Source organism: Propithecus coquereli, unplaced genomic scaffold (assembly GCF_000956105.1).
Source record: "Propithecus coquereli isolate 6110/MARCELLA unplaced genomic scaffold, Pcoq_1.0 Scaffold18, whole genome shotgun sequence".
In the NCBI taxonomy this organism is placed as follows: domain Eukaryota; kingdom Metazoa; phylum Chordata; class Mammalia; order Primates; family Indriidae; genus Propithecus; species Propithecus coquereli.
Window position 1 is genome coordinate 11,819,499 of NW_012142745.1, and position 14,117 is coordinate 11,833,615.

Genomic DNA, 14,117 nt, shown 5'->3' on the forward strand with positions numbered 1-14,117 from the left:
CACCTGCTATTTGCCTCTCTCTTGAGAGCTATTCCTGCAGGACAGAGCAAACAATGAGGTCATTCTGGAGGCTCTTCTTTTGTAGATGTCGAAGATCCCACTTCCTGGTGAATATCTGTCCCTGGACCTCACCCTGGATCTCAAACCTAACGTGTCTAAACGAGAAATTAGCTCCCTCCTCAATCAGTTCTTCTTTTGGACTTCACATAATGATAAAATCATCTTTTCCCTGTCACTCAAAACCAGACCCAAGTTCTTCTTTCCCAATTCCTTTCCCATCTATTGCTTTTCTTTTCTATTTCTTCCTGTCTAGATAACATTCTTATGATTTCTCATCCTCATGATAATCAATCTTCCTTCCTTCATTCCATCCTCCCTTCCTCCCTCCCTTCCTTCCTTTTTTAGAGACAGGGTCTCACTCTGTCACCCAGGCTGCAGTGCAGGGGCACGATCACAGCTCACTGTAACCTTGAACTCCTGGGCTCAAGCGATCCTCCCTCCTCAGCCACCTGAGTGGCTGGGACTACAGACACACACCACTGTACCTGGCTAATTATTTTTAGTTTTTGTAGAGATGGGATCTCTCTATGTTGCTACCTTGGTCTCCAACTCTTGGGCTCAAGTGATCTTCCTGCCTCAGCCTCCCAAAGTGCTGGGATTACAGGTGTGAGCCACCACACCAGGTGAGTTTTTGAGTATTATTGGGATGCTTTGTGTTGCGTCCTGGGATCACAAAGACCAGCACGCTCTGCAGTTGTTCCCAGGACAGGAACAGCGCGCCGAGGGGAGAAAGTGCAGATGAGACAGGATGGCCTGTAAATGCTTCAAAGACAGGCAGATGAACTGGGCCTTGCGAAGGTGTTTATCACTTAGAGGATGCAGGAAAGCTGTTGCTGGCATCTATGTCTTCAGCTAGTTTCTTTCTAGCTTCTTAAGTCTATCCCGACCCCAGAACCCTTTGTCTGCATTTAAAGTTCTCCACCATCAGGACCAATCTGTGTTCCCAACTTTGTCACCCACAACTTTTTCTATGAATCTTTAGCTATTTCTGAATCATCCTGCTGAATCCTAATGGGGATCCTTCACAGTTCTGCTGTTGCAATTCCACTCCTCCTTCAAAGATTTAACCCATCACCAGTCTGTCCCTCGCCATTATAATACCTTCAGCAACTGTCTTAGGCTCTTTCTTCTGTAACACACTCTCTGCTTCCAGTCCTTTGTGCTTCTCCCTTTTCCTTTCATTTCAAATTCTTTTGCTGTGAGCCGAACTCCCTCCTCATTCTGAATGCACTTCTTTGAGGGTCCTGTAAGAAAAAGATAGCCCCCTCTGAGATCCACCTCTGTCCTCTAGGAACTCACCCCAAAGCACCCCACTCTTAACTGTGGCCTCCACCTTTCTGGGTGGAGAGAGACTCCCTCTGGGAGGTGGGAGCAGTAGCAAGAGACTGGATTCCTCTTCTCTTAGATGGAAGGAAGCCCTAAAAGCCTGTCTAAGTGGTCAGGCAGTGGGACAGGATTTGCATCTCATGTGACAGCCACATGCAGCAAGGACATGGTGATGAGTATCGCAGGGTCCACGTGGGGCTGGAGTGGTCTGGTGGTCAGAAATACTGTGATGTGGAAAAGTCTGGAAATTCTTTCTTAAGAAGCATTTCTTTTTCTGCAGCCTCACTAGCAGGGTCCGTGTCCTGAACAATGACACACATGGTATTTCCCTCCCTTCTAGGGATTCCAGGGAGCAGAAGGCCAAGGAGCTCACCGAGTTTCATTCTCTCCACATGTAAAATCGCTTTCTCTTTATCACAGGTCATAGGAAGATCAGGACACTGAAAATCCATACTGTCATCCTTAGGTTTTTCTGAAAGTAGAAGAGGACAGTTAAGTGGTATTCAGTCTTCATTCCATCTTCCTCTTGAATTCTCCTCTCCATGAATTCCAATAATTATAAAATAATAACAATGACAATGTAAATGGCATTGGGGAACCGTCTCTGGTTAATTTGCAGGAGTCTTCCATTGTGAGTGCCACATTAGCTATGTGTACAGAGTGTTCTGTAACCAACAAACCTACCACTGCCACCAACATTACCTCAAACCAAACATTTCAATGGAATACAAAGGGCTTCCTTGGTGAAAGTGTTTTAATTTGCAGGCTAATTGGCCATGACCTAATGTTCTTTTATTCCATAAGCATCCTACTTATCTCTCTATGCGGATGAAAGTTGCCTAGCTAAAATATTTCTTTGTGTTAATGTTTCTGGAGAAAAAGTCTTCATTTATAATCTTATTTCCTGATTCAAACAGAGACTTGGGAGAGTGAGATGGTTGGCAGGAGGGTGGCGCCAGTCTCCATTGTCTGCTGTCTGTATTCATTTTAGTGCTTTCCTGTTTCTTCCTCTATGAAAACCCTGGAGAGTTCTAGACTAATCTGGAAAGTGCACATAGAGAGATTTGGCAACTCAGGACTGCTGAGTGGAAATCTGGGGTTCTGATGCAAGAGAAGCCAAGTCCCTTAGGCCCAAGGACTTTCAAAGCCACCCACCTTGCGCCAAAAAGCAGCTTTCTGGTCTGTTCCCAACAGTCCTGAGTGTGACTCAGCTTCACCTGCCCTCTCACAAAACAGGCCTTAAGGATGGAACCCTGTGGCCCCAGGAAGCTGCGGGACAGGCCTGCCTGGGCTCCAGCATCCTCCAGCTCATCTTCTAAGGGAGCTACAGTAGCGTCGGGATTAGGGCCCCGTCAGTACGTGGGAGCAAACAGCGAGGAGCTGCTATGAAGAGTAACCAATTATAGAACAGAGAGAGCTAGTGGAAAGGAAAAGCATGGTGGAGAAGATTAAAAAGAAAAGCCTAATAGAGACAAGGAATAGCGGAATGGAAAAAAACTAATTAGTGATCAAGAGACCAACCCCAGGAATTCTTACAGAACACAGGGAAAAAGCATAAGGTGGAAATTGTGCATGGAAAGACGGGAAGGCTGGGGAAAGATCTGGAAGCTCTATGCTATACACAAGAGGGGTCTGGGGAGGGGTGGTAGGAGCAGAGATGGGCAGCAGGAGGAAAAGTAATAGTCAAGGAAATAGTAGGGGCAGCAGACACACTGTCGTCCACCGTCACGACAGTGTGTAAGAAAGAGGAGGCGGCGACTGCTCTCCTTTTATGGACGGGGCACTTGGGCTCGGGCTTGGCGAGAGAGTTTCTGGTGGTCACCGCACTGTGTGAGGAGGAGCTGGCACTGAATTCAACACGCCAGACTCCTAGTCTCGCGCTCTTTCCCTGTCATCAGAAATGCTGCAAGGAGGTTTCACATGATACGATCGATAACAGCACAGCCACCCTGTGTTTAATCAGAAGTGAAGACAAGGCGGAAGTGCTGAGGAGGCGGGAGAAGCTGAGCCAACTGCAGGCATTGCCCGGCTCCTGCCTCTGCCTGCGTATCAGTGTTTCATAAAAGGGCTAGGAGGTAGGTGGGTTTATTTATTTACTTTTTTGGTGTAAAGACAAAAGGACTTAGAATTAGAATATCTGGGTTGATTTTAGCTCATGTGTCTTTAATTGAATCTGTAAAATGGGCTCGTAAGGCTGACTTATTGTGAGGATTAAATGATACAATGTAGAACAAAGTGCTTTGTCAATTGTGAAGTGCTGTACACATTTATATCGCTATGAAGGCCTCTGCCTAAGGTCGTGCGGGTTGTGCACCGAGCAAGGATTCCACCTTTAAGGGTGTGCTCTGAGTCACATCACTCAATGCGTTCGCTTTGTACAACAATCTTCCAGCAGAGGGCAGCAAAGGATTTGGTTTCAGGAATCAGCTCTGCCAGTGCACTGAGGAAGGGGCACCTGTTTCTAATTCCAACAAATGCATTATATGGGCCCAGATATTGGTATTTATACTTGACGAAGAAGAATGACTAACGTATTGATTCATCAGTTATTTAAGTATCAGGTATGTGAGGCTCAGGGAGCTGACACAGAGCCACGGACAAGACTAATCCACTTACTGACCTCGCACGAGTTTCCCGCAGTGAACAGGCTGTGCGCAGATCGTTAATTAGAGTTCACATAAGGTCCATGAAGAAAAAATGCAGGCCTTTACGAGGGCATGTCGGGGAGACCTGCCCCTGCCTGCCGGACAGAGAAAGCTCCCTGTGGAAGTGACGTTTAAGGTGAGGGCTGGGGGTGTGAAGCGGGAGGAAGGGATTGGCTTTGGGGAGGGGCATGTAGCGCGGAGACCCACGTGAGGAGGCCGTGAGCAGGGAGGAGGTAAAGTGTCCAGGTGACCTACGTGGTGAGAAATCAGGCTAGTGCGACCCTAGGCCTGGGGGTAGGGATTGGATTATGGCTGTTGATTCCGTCCTGTTTCTTGACCTGGGTGCGGGGGATGTGAGTGCTTTGTGGGTGTGTGTTAATCCATCATGCGTGCACTTATGATACACGCGTTTCTGTGTAAGTACGTCGCACTGGTGCTACTCCATGTTCTGGCCTGAGGCAAGACAGGAGCTTGATCAGACTCAAGGCACCGCTCTCTCCACGGAGGAGTCTGGCTGTGAAAACAGTGCTGCGCGTCCCCGTTGATTGACAAGCTTATTCTTGCAGACCTGCGAGAAACAAGGTTGGACGTGGCACCAGTCTGGGGACCCCAGCGTGTGTAGCACCTGTTATGCTCCAGGAATGAAAAGAACAAAGGCCAGTGGGGCTGGAGCCTAAAGAGGGAAGAGAGTGTGACAAGAGATGATGCTGAAGAAGTAAGATAGGGCAGCAGAAGAACAACGAGTGTCAGAGGAGGCGCAGGAGGGCGAGGACAGCCATGCAAAGGGGCCTGAGCGCAGAGGGGCCGGGCAGGAGCAAGCCCAGACCCGACCCACACAGGAGGGGAAAGAACGCTGGCGCTCTGTGCTTGGATAAGCGTTTCCTGTAATAACTACAAGGGAGGAAGTAGAAGTTGATATCAGAACTTGACTTATGGGTTCGGTGATCTCCCTCAATCATTTTTGGGTCTTGCTCAGCTCTGTGTTAAAGAATCCTCCCGAGTGTGGAAACAGCCACCAGGTGCTGCCAGAGTAGGTTGGGCGGCAGCACTCCTGATGCGCCGCTGTTCGCCTGGCACCTCCGGGGGTGGACGAGAACCTAAGAGAAGGACAAGGACCGTGGAAGGGAAAGAGGAGGACAGGGAGGGTGGAGCCTTCAGCAGAGGCCAGGGCTCTGGGAGCCGGAGGGGGAGCTCCAGGGCTTGCTCACCCCTCCGGCCAATATTTTTCTGAAACCTTGTTTTCAAACTTGAACAGGTACCTTTCTTCCTCTTCTTGTTTTAAAATATTAATAATCACTTATAGCTGTAAGCATAGATTTATAAGCCTCCTATGTCAACAATTTTAAAGTAATTTTTCCTGCCTTTCTACCAGTTTGGAGAGAGAAGCTATATATGAGCCCCTCTGAAAGGAAAATGATAGCATTGACTAAGGGAAAATAGCACGTGCATGTTTACAGATAGGAAGGCTAAAAATATTACAGAAGCCAAATTTTCACTAATTATGTATCTATATTTAACATAAATACTAGATGTAAATAAAGGCATGTATGGGCTTCCCCCCTTATCTGCGGGGGACATGTCCCAAGCCCCCCAGTGGATGCCTGAAACTGCAGATAGTACCGAACCCTATATAGCTGGGGTTCCCAACCCCTGGGCCCTGGACCAGTAGTGGTCCATGGCCTGTCAGGAACTGGGCCATGTGGCAGGAAGTGAGTGGCAGGTGGGTGAGCAAAGCTTCATCTGTATTTACAGCTGCTCCCCATCGCTCGCATCACCACACAAGCTCTGCCTCCTGTCGGACCAGCGGCAGCACTAGCTTCCCATAGGAGCGCGGACACTACTGTAAACTGCGCATGCGAAGGGTCTAGGTTGCACGCTCCTTATGAGAATCTAATGCCTGATGATCTGAGGTGGAGCTGAGACAATGATGCCCTCCCCCTATCCTCCCACCCCCGATCTGTGGAAAAATTGTTTTCCACCAAACTGCTCCTGGGTACCAAAAAGCTTGGGGACTGCGGCTGTACAGACTATATTTTTTTTATTTGATAACCAAGACGGCTACTAAGCAGCTAACAGGCAGGCAGTGTACACAGCATGGGACGCTGGACAGAGGATGATTCACGCCCCTGAGTGGGACGGAGAGGGACAGTGTAAGATTTTATCACGCTACTCAGAACAGCATCCAATTTTGAACTTATGAATTGTTTATTTCTGAAATTTACCATTTAATATTTTCGAACCATGTTTGAACATGGGTAACTGAAACCATGGAACGTGAAAGTGCTGATAGAGGGATAACATATAGCATTATAAATATTACACAGAAAGGGCTTTCTAGGGAAAAAGGACAGAGCATAAAGCAGTCGTCGGTGCTGGGTGATTCTGCCCCCAGGGGATACGTGGCAATGTTTGGAAATTTTTTTATTTGAGAAGCAAGATTGGGAGGCAGGTGCTCCTGGCCTCTAATGGGTGGGGGCCAGGGATGCTGCTAAACACCCAAGGAGGCACAGTGTGGCCTCCGTAGTAATGAATTTTTCAGCCTCAAATGTCAATAATGCCGTGTTGAGAAACTCTGGCATAAACCATACTGCTGAAGATAGACTGATTTGTGTATTAAAAAAAATGTCTCCACAACCAAAAGCTTCTCAAGTAAGTTAAATGACAAAAACAAAATGAGAAAAATGGCAGCAAGTATAATGAAGGGTTTATTTCCCTAACTGCTTAAACACAGAATGACTAGTAGTATATAAAAATGGGCAAATATGAATAGGTGATCCTCAAAAGAAAAAATTCTAATAATGACAAATTTATTAAAGCAACAGGTAAATTAGTAAAGATAGGCTAGATAATGCTGTGGTAATCCATGATCTTCCCAAATCTCATCAGTTTATTATAGCTGTCAGCAAAGTATGGCCTGAGGGCCAAATTGGCCTGCTGCCTGTTTTTGTAAATAAAGTTTTATTGGAACACGTTGATTCCCATTTGTTGTGTCTCTGGCTGCTTTCACGATACAAAGGCAGAGCTGAGTATTTGTGAGAGAGACTGTATGGCCAGCAAAGCCTAAACTATTTATCTTCTGGCCCTTTCGGGAAAAAGTTTGCCAAGTTCTGGTTTACAACAACAAAGGTCTACTTCTCCCTCATGCTGCTTGTTCACACATTAGTTGAAGCTCAGCCCCATGTCACCAACAATCCTGGCTCCTGGGGACAGGGCAGCCTCTGTCTAGAACATTGCTGGTCTTGGGACACAGGGAAAGAAGATATGTAAGCCCTTAAAGCTTTGGCCTGAAAGTGAGCCTCTCACTTTGGTCCATGTTTTTTTGGCTAAGTCAAGTCACATGGGCACTCCTGAGTCCACAGGGCAGGGCTGTGTAACCTTCTGAGGAGATGGGGCACTGGAAGATTGGTTAACAGGAATACAACAAACCACGGCATGTTTAATCATCTGCATAGTGCAAAGAAATTCAAAGGAAAACACCAGTGGAATATCATTCTTTGCCTTTACATTTGGCAAACAGAACACTCTTGTTATTTCTAATGCTGCTGAAGGAGCAGGGAAAAGGATGCCCATACAATGTTAATGGGAGTGTAACTGACAATAATTTTGGCAATTTCACAATCAATATGTGTTAATTTTAAATATGCAGACTCGATGACCAAGCAACTTCACTTCTAGAGATGAACCATTAAGGGATAATGCTGAAGATGTGTCCACTTTGAGGATTGGTGCTACTTTCATTACTGAGTCGGCCAGAATCAAATGAGTCTCCCATGCTCAGTAGAGTAGTGGTGACTCTGTTAATAGAAATGAAAACATCAGATACTGGGGAGTGGCCATGTGAATCCACATGGCAATGCCAAGGAGAACTGCGCCCTGAGAACACACTTCCTTCTTCCAAAAACTACTCTCACACCAACAGGTCCTCGCTTGTCTGTACTTCTCCCTCCTTCTACTGTTAACTTCACATGAGTACCCAACCCTGTACCTGCTCCAGGACAGACCTTCCCACATTGAGCCATTGAAATGGCAGATACCATCATCAGCCTTACCCTTTGATCTTGCCTTTTGGGCCCTTGTCATGATCTTTGAGTTGCAGGTTGAGTCGTCCGTCTTCCTTTGAGTCGCCTGACCCACCACTGGGAGCTTTTCTTGGATCCCATGCCCAGGTGAAGTTGCCTCTGGACCAACCAAGCAGTGATTTGTGAATAGTTTAAATTGGGGTCCCCTAATTAGTGACCCTCTTTTCATTACCCCTTAACCTTTCAGGAGATCTCTGTACCTCACTTTTATCTTGCCATTTCTCTATAATTACTTCCCTCTTTTCTTGTGTATATCTTTCTCTCCCAGACTTACAATACTCACCATACTTCTTCCTGTTTCTCTTTTTCCTTTCAACCCTTCTTTTTGTTTATTAATTATAGGTATCTCAATTAGAGTATAAGCTCCATAAGCACACTCTTACACTCAATCTATCTTTGCTGAATAAACGTGTAACAGGCACTAAACTTTTAGAAATATTAGAAGTACATATTTTTCATTGTTATAAGTGGTAAAGGTTTCCCTGACTATTCAATCAACGGGTTTCAGGGGAAGGGAAGATGCTGGTTAGAACTGAGATGTCACTACTCAGTTGAGGCCATTTTGGAGACCTTAGACAAAATCTTGAAATACACAATTTTTTGAGAGCAAAAGGGGATTTCTAAGTTCCAAAAATTACCTCTACACACCAAAGAAAAGCTTAGAGGTCTGAATGTCAAGTTTTCCTAGAAGTTAGGGGTACCGAACACTCAGCAAATGACAGAAAGTTTCCTCCAGCCCAGGGAGGAAATGGGGCAGGGAATGGGGAGGAAGAGGCCAGGGGAGGAGAAGGGCAGCAGACCTGAGTCCCTTCCCAGCTCAACCCCCAAGGCTGAGGCATGTTGGGAACAAGCAGAAAAACTGGGGGAATTTCCACAGCAGTGACATTCATGTCCCGATTCATGTTTGGGAGCTGGGAGGAGATTCCTTCCCAGGGTGGCCCACGTCACCATAAGGGCACAGAATCCAGAAGAATCCCCACTGCCTGGCACACCTTGGGCCCTCGGTAAATAATTAAAAAAAAAAAAGAAAGAAAGAAAAAGGGAAGGAGAAAGGAATAGGAAAAGGGAAGAGGGAGAAAATTCAGAGCAGAAAAAGAAAGGGGTGATGAAGGCCATAGAGAAGAGACATAGCAGAGGAGCCAGAAAAATGCAGTTTTTTTGTTTCCTATTCTACAAATAACACAGTTTTCGTGCATTGGAGTAGATGCATAAACGCAGGCATGTAAAGAGGCTTGAGTTGACTGAGGTGGTTCTGAACACTCTGTGACTCCAAATCTAATTTCAGTTTGGGATTGGGAGTCTGAGTCCTGGTCGCGGATTCAGGTTTCCCGTGTCTGTTCTTCCTGGCTCTGACCCTGGACTGGATGCAATCCTAATCTCAAGACCGTCTGACACCTCATGTCCGTCTCAACCCCATTCCTTCCCTACGATAAGAGAAAAGAAGGCCAGGTTTGAACCAACTTGGTGCTGGGTTCTCCCTTCTTTTGTGGGGAGGAGTCCTTTGATGGGGTGGCCTAGAAGACAGGGTGGGGCTGGCCGTGCTCCAGAGATAAAGGGTGTCTGCATGGCTGGAGAGGACCTCCTGGTCAGGCTGGCCAGTTGAGTGAGCACCCTGATAAACACCACGGGAGTAACAGCTTCACTTTTCTTCCTTACCTCTTGGGAGCCTTTTTTCCTGTCTTCTTCTTGGACTTGACCATCTACATTCTTTTCTACTCTTTTCTGGAAAAAAAAAAGTATATAATAATAATCACTTTTTATGGGCTACAAATATTGATCTACAGCCCGTGATATCAATATTTTTTAAGTAAATTTTTTTCTGCTTTCCCATCACTTTGGGAAAGCAAGAAAACCATGTGACCTCTGTGAAAAAAGTATTTTACCTGGAAATGAAAAAGGATTGAACGAAGATGTAACGGGGATAGCTAACATTTAAAATATGCCATTTTAAAACTAATTAGTGGTTTTTTTAAGACTAGACAAAAATATAGAAAGAAGCTGTTATAAGCCATGGATATTAAGAGGTTTTCCTAACCAAAACTCAAGGCCAGAAGTTATACAGCTAAAAGATAAACAAATTTGAATGTTTAAAAAATTTAAACTGTCTACACTTCAAAAAACGCCCCCACGATATTAAAACGAAAGCAAAATGAGAAAAATTGCAATATACGTAACATATAGAAGGTAAATATCCTTATTAGATAAAGCAAAAGATGAATAGTATGCTAGGAAAATAAGCAAAGAACATAAATTAAAAATGCTCAAGGAAAAGAAGATGACACATTTATTAATATTTAGAAATCATCTTTACATTACTAATAATGAACGAAATGCATTGTTTACTTTCAAGTATGCCCAAATATTTAAAAAGTTTTATCATATCTAGTGTCGAGGATGTAGAAAATGAGTACTCATATATTGTTAAAGGGAACAAAAATCATTACATTTTCTGGGGGGCAATTCAGTAATATGTACACACTTTAAGATATATAGATTCTAACCAAGCAATCTCATGTTTAAAAATCAATTCTAAGGAAATTACTGGACAAGTGTGCAAAGATAAAACATACATAAACCTGATTTCTATTTTAATATAAAAATTGCACATAAGCTAACTGTCCATTAATAGGTGATTATTTAAACAAATTGTGCTTAATCATAGAGACCAAAGTATACAGACTTTCTTTACACTTAAGCTTTTTCCTGGAAGACTTTCCCAAAGAAGGTTTATTTCCATTATCCATAGGATCTAGAAAGTAATGAGAAAGAAAGTAATCTCTGAATAAGCCAATTTTATATTTTTGTGACCACACTCATCTCTGGCAATAGTGAACTGACAAGGCTTTGACAATATTATTTCTGCGCCTTCCTTTCTAATGGAGAATGATGGCTCCTGAAGAGAATCCTCAGGGAGCAGGAGCCTAGTCCTGTGCCAGCCAGCCGTCATCCATAGGATCCTGGACAAGCCAATTAATCCTTTCTGTGTCTCAATTTCCTCATCTGTAAAATTGTATTAAATCATTCAACCGTCTCCAAGGGTTGTTGTGAGAACAACATAAAATTATTCATCAGAAAAGTTGAAATATTACTATATAATTCAGTGCAATGTAGGAGAAACTGTTAAAAATGATAATTTAGATTTTAAGGTGGTAAAATTTAACCCATTCTTCCTGACATTAATTTAGATAATTGTTATTTGAAAGTCACAATTGTCATGTGAGGGTTCTGTGAATTTGTGACACAATGATCATATCACCAACAAAGAGAAGAATATGCAACTGTATTTTCCCCTCTAAGGATGGTGGTATCAGCTTACTCCAGAAATGTGAACTATGGTGGCGATGGTGAGTGGTGAACTAACACACCCCGTTTTACCAGCACACGCTCACAGCAACGCTGCCAGTTGCACATGCTCAGTCATAGCATTACATGCGTGTTTGTGATAAGCTTTTCTCTTCCCAATTTTCCCAGAAAGGTCACATGAGAAATATGGAGACCGGAACCCTAGAAAAAAGCTTGATCCATGGGTCAGTATGGGACCAAGAATATCCTTAGGACATGCATTCTCAGTGGTGGTGATGTTGCCTCCAGCAGAGCAAAAATTGGTTCTTGGGCGGTGAGAAAGATCTTATAATGTACAGATTACACACGCACACATACACACACACACACACACGCACACACATACATATTACATAAATAGACACATATTTGTGGTATTAAAATATCATGGGGAGGGCCATGATTAGGAAAAAAATTCAGAAGGGCTCTTCAGCACAGCAATAAAGAAGAAAAAAAAGGTTGAGAAATACTGGCTTAGAATAAAACAGCTCTGAATTTGGGTTCCTGATGACTGCACTCTGAGACTAGCAATCCCTAATCTTTACCTTGTGTGGCCGTTGGTGGTGTGCTAGGCGTCTCCTGGGACTTCTTTCCTTTATTCATTTCTGAAGTGCTGTCACTGATGTCTGAAAAAAGAAAGATTTCGGTAAATGCCCTCCCGGCAAGTTCCATTAGGAATCTCCCGGAGACTCAGGAAGGACCTCGCACACTCTGGAGCTGCGGGCTGGAGAGCAACTTCATCAAGTTCGCCGATACGGTTTCAGATTCTACATTATAACTAATGTTTAAGAAACTGCCACTTACTGTATTTTGGAGTTGTATTAAAAGTGAACATCCACAGATATCTCAAAAAGACTGTTCAAATTTTCTACCCTTTTCAACTACAAATCTGTGTGAGGCTGGATTTTCTTCCTATACTTTGAACCAAAGCAACATATCATAACTGATTGAATGCAGTAGCAGATATAAGAATCTAGCTTCTTCTAGGAAGCTAGACATTAAATAAATTTGCAAAAATATAAAGTGATGTCACTCTTTTCACTAATTTTCTTTTTGTTTTGGAAAATATATTTGTTTTTCATAAAAACAATATGTTACTTATGTTAATGGGTAATTGGCTTTTTATTGTTTCTTTTTTAAATTTCTAGTAAGGTACATATAGACATAAACAACATAAAAAAAAGCCCTTTGGGGTCCTCAACGATTTTTAAGAGTATAAAGGAGTTTTGAGACCAAAAAGCTTCAGAGCTGCTGCCCTGGGCCACAGCTGGCCCTGTCAACATACCTGTTTCTTCAACATAAACTCCTTAGATGCACTAGATCCTTGCTGTCTCTTTGTCCCTCTTGTTACACTCCATCCTCATTCTCTGTACTTCTCCCTCCTTCTTGTTTTGACTTTACATATCTATTGATACCTAACCCTGCACCTGGTGGAATGGCAGATTCCATCATCAGCCTTACCCTTTGATCTGGACGTTTGGGCAAATTCAGTTCTTGTCTTTTGGGTCCTTGTCACTACCTTCAAGTTTCTGGTTGAGTCATCCTTCCTTTGAGTCATCTGATCCACCACTTGGAGCTTTTCTTGAGTGCCCTGCCCAGGTAAGGCTGTCCCTGGACCAAGTGTGATTTGTGAATAGTTTAAGTTGGGGTCCCCAGTAAGCCTCCTCCTATCCCAATCAGTGACCTCCCTTTTCATGCCCTTGGCTCTCACCCATACAAGAGATCTCTGTATCCCTGTACCTCACTTTACTCCTATTTCTTTATAATGATCTTTTTTCTTTTCTTTTCTTTTTCCTTACATACTACTTTTTGAAATGTCTTTTTTTCTTGTATGTATCTTTCTCCCCCCAAATTACCACCTGCTTTAACTCCAGGTACCACTTGTTGAAATCAATCAGATAAATTTGGGGAAATCCCAGAGCATTGGGGCATATTTCCTGATTTTTTCTTGTGTGACTCCTGAACCATTAAGCGGCAACATCTGAGGAGAAACGGCTATGGCCATGTAGTCTTGTTTCGGTGGAGACGTGGCCTTATGAAGCACCTCTCCGGGTTCCCCCAGAGTCTCTGTGTGCTGCGGGAGAGATCCAAAGGTTCCAACTTCCTCTAGTGGGAAAAGTGCAAGGAATCAAAGAATTGAGGCAAGAACCCCACCAAGAAGGCAGCTACCCCGAGGAAGGTCGGATGGAGGTTGAGGCATAGGATGCGGAGGTGAGTCCCATTCATTGTAGAAAGAAGAAAACACATTTTTCACTGGCTGTGGATTTTAGAACTGATCCCCCCAGAATAACCACTGTCCAGTGGAACAAAGATGTCTCTCTGGAGGTTTGTGAGGACACGCACTGCGCAACCAAGGCTCTCGGCAGGCGGGCCAGGACCTTTTCTGGATACCCAGAGGCCACTTCCGGAGGAAGTGGGAGTGGCTAACCGTTTGAGAGGCAGACCGAAGCCGAAGCCCGCCCTGGCGGAGAGTTCAAACACGGAAGTTACTGACTATCCCAAAGGAGATGGGTGTAAACTGAAAAGGCCTAAAACTTGTCTTTAAATGGCAACTTTAATTTCCACCCCCCCATAACGAAGATGAAAACTCCTACAGAAAATACGGGAGAGTGGTGTGTATATTTTAAGCACTACTACATGGTTTTTTTCTCTCTCTAAATTTTGA

General features: G+C 44.1%; 1 protein-coding gene across 1 annotated transcript in view; it reads right to left on the bottom strand.

Annotated features, from left to right (window-relative positions):
• Nucleotides 1-6,282: 6,282 nt before the first annotated feature.
• The window catches only part of SP110 (SP110 nuclear body protein), a 28,686-nt gene continuing 20,851 nt past the window's right edge, over nt 6,283-14,117 (bottom strand). The window contains exons 10-13 of the mRNA XM_012642597.1: nt 12,914-13,063; nt 11,998-12,078; nt 8,081-8,209; nt 6,283-7,825 (exon numbers count right to left, since the gene is read on the bottom strand). Coding sequence (XP_012498051.1) covers nt 7,806-7,825; nt 8,081-8,209; nt 11,998-12,078; nt 12,914-13,063 — 380 coding nt within the window. The 3' untranslated portion in view covers nt 6,283-7,805. The remainder of the gene's footprint in view (nt 7,826-8,080; nt 8,210-11,997; nt 12,079-12,913; nt 13,064-14,117) is intronic.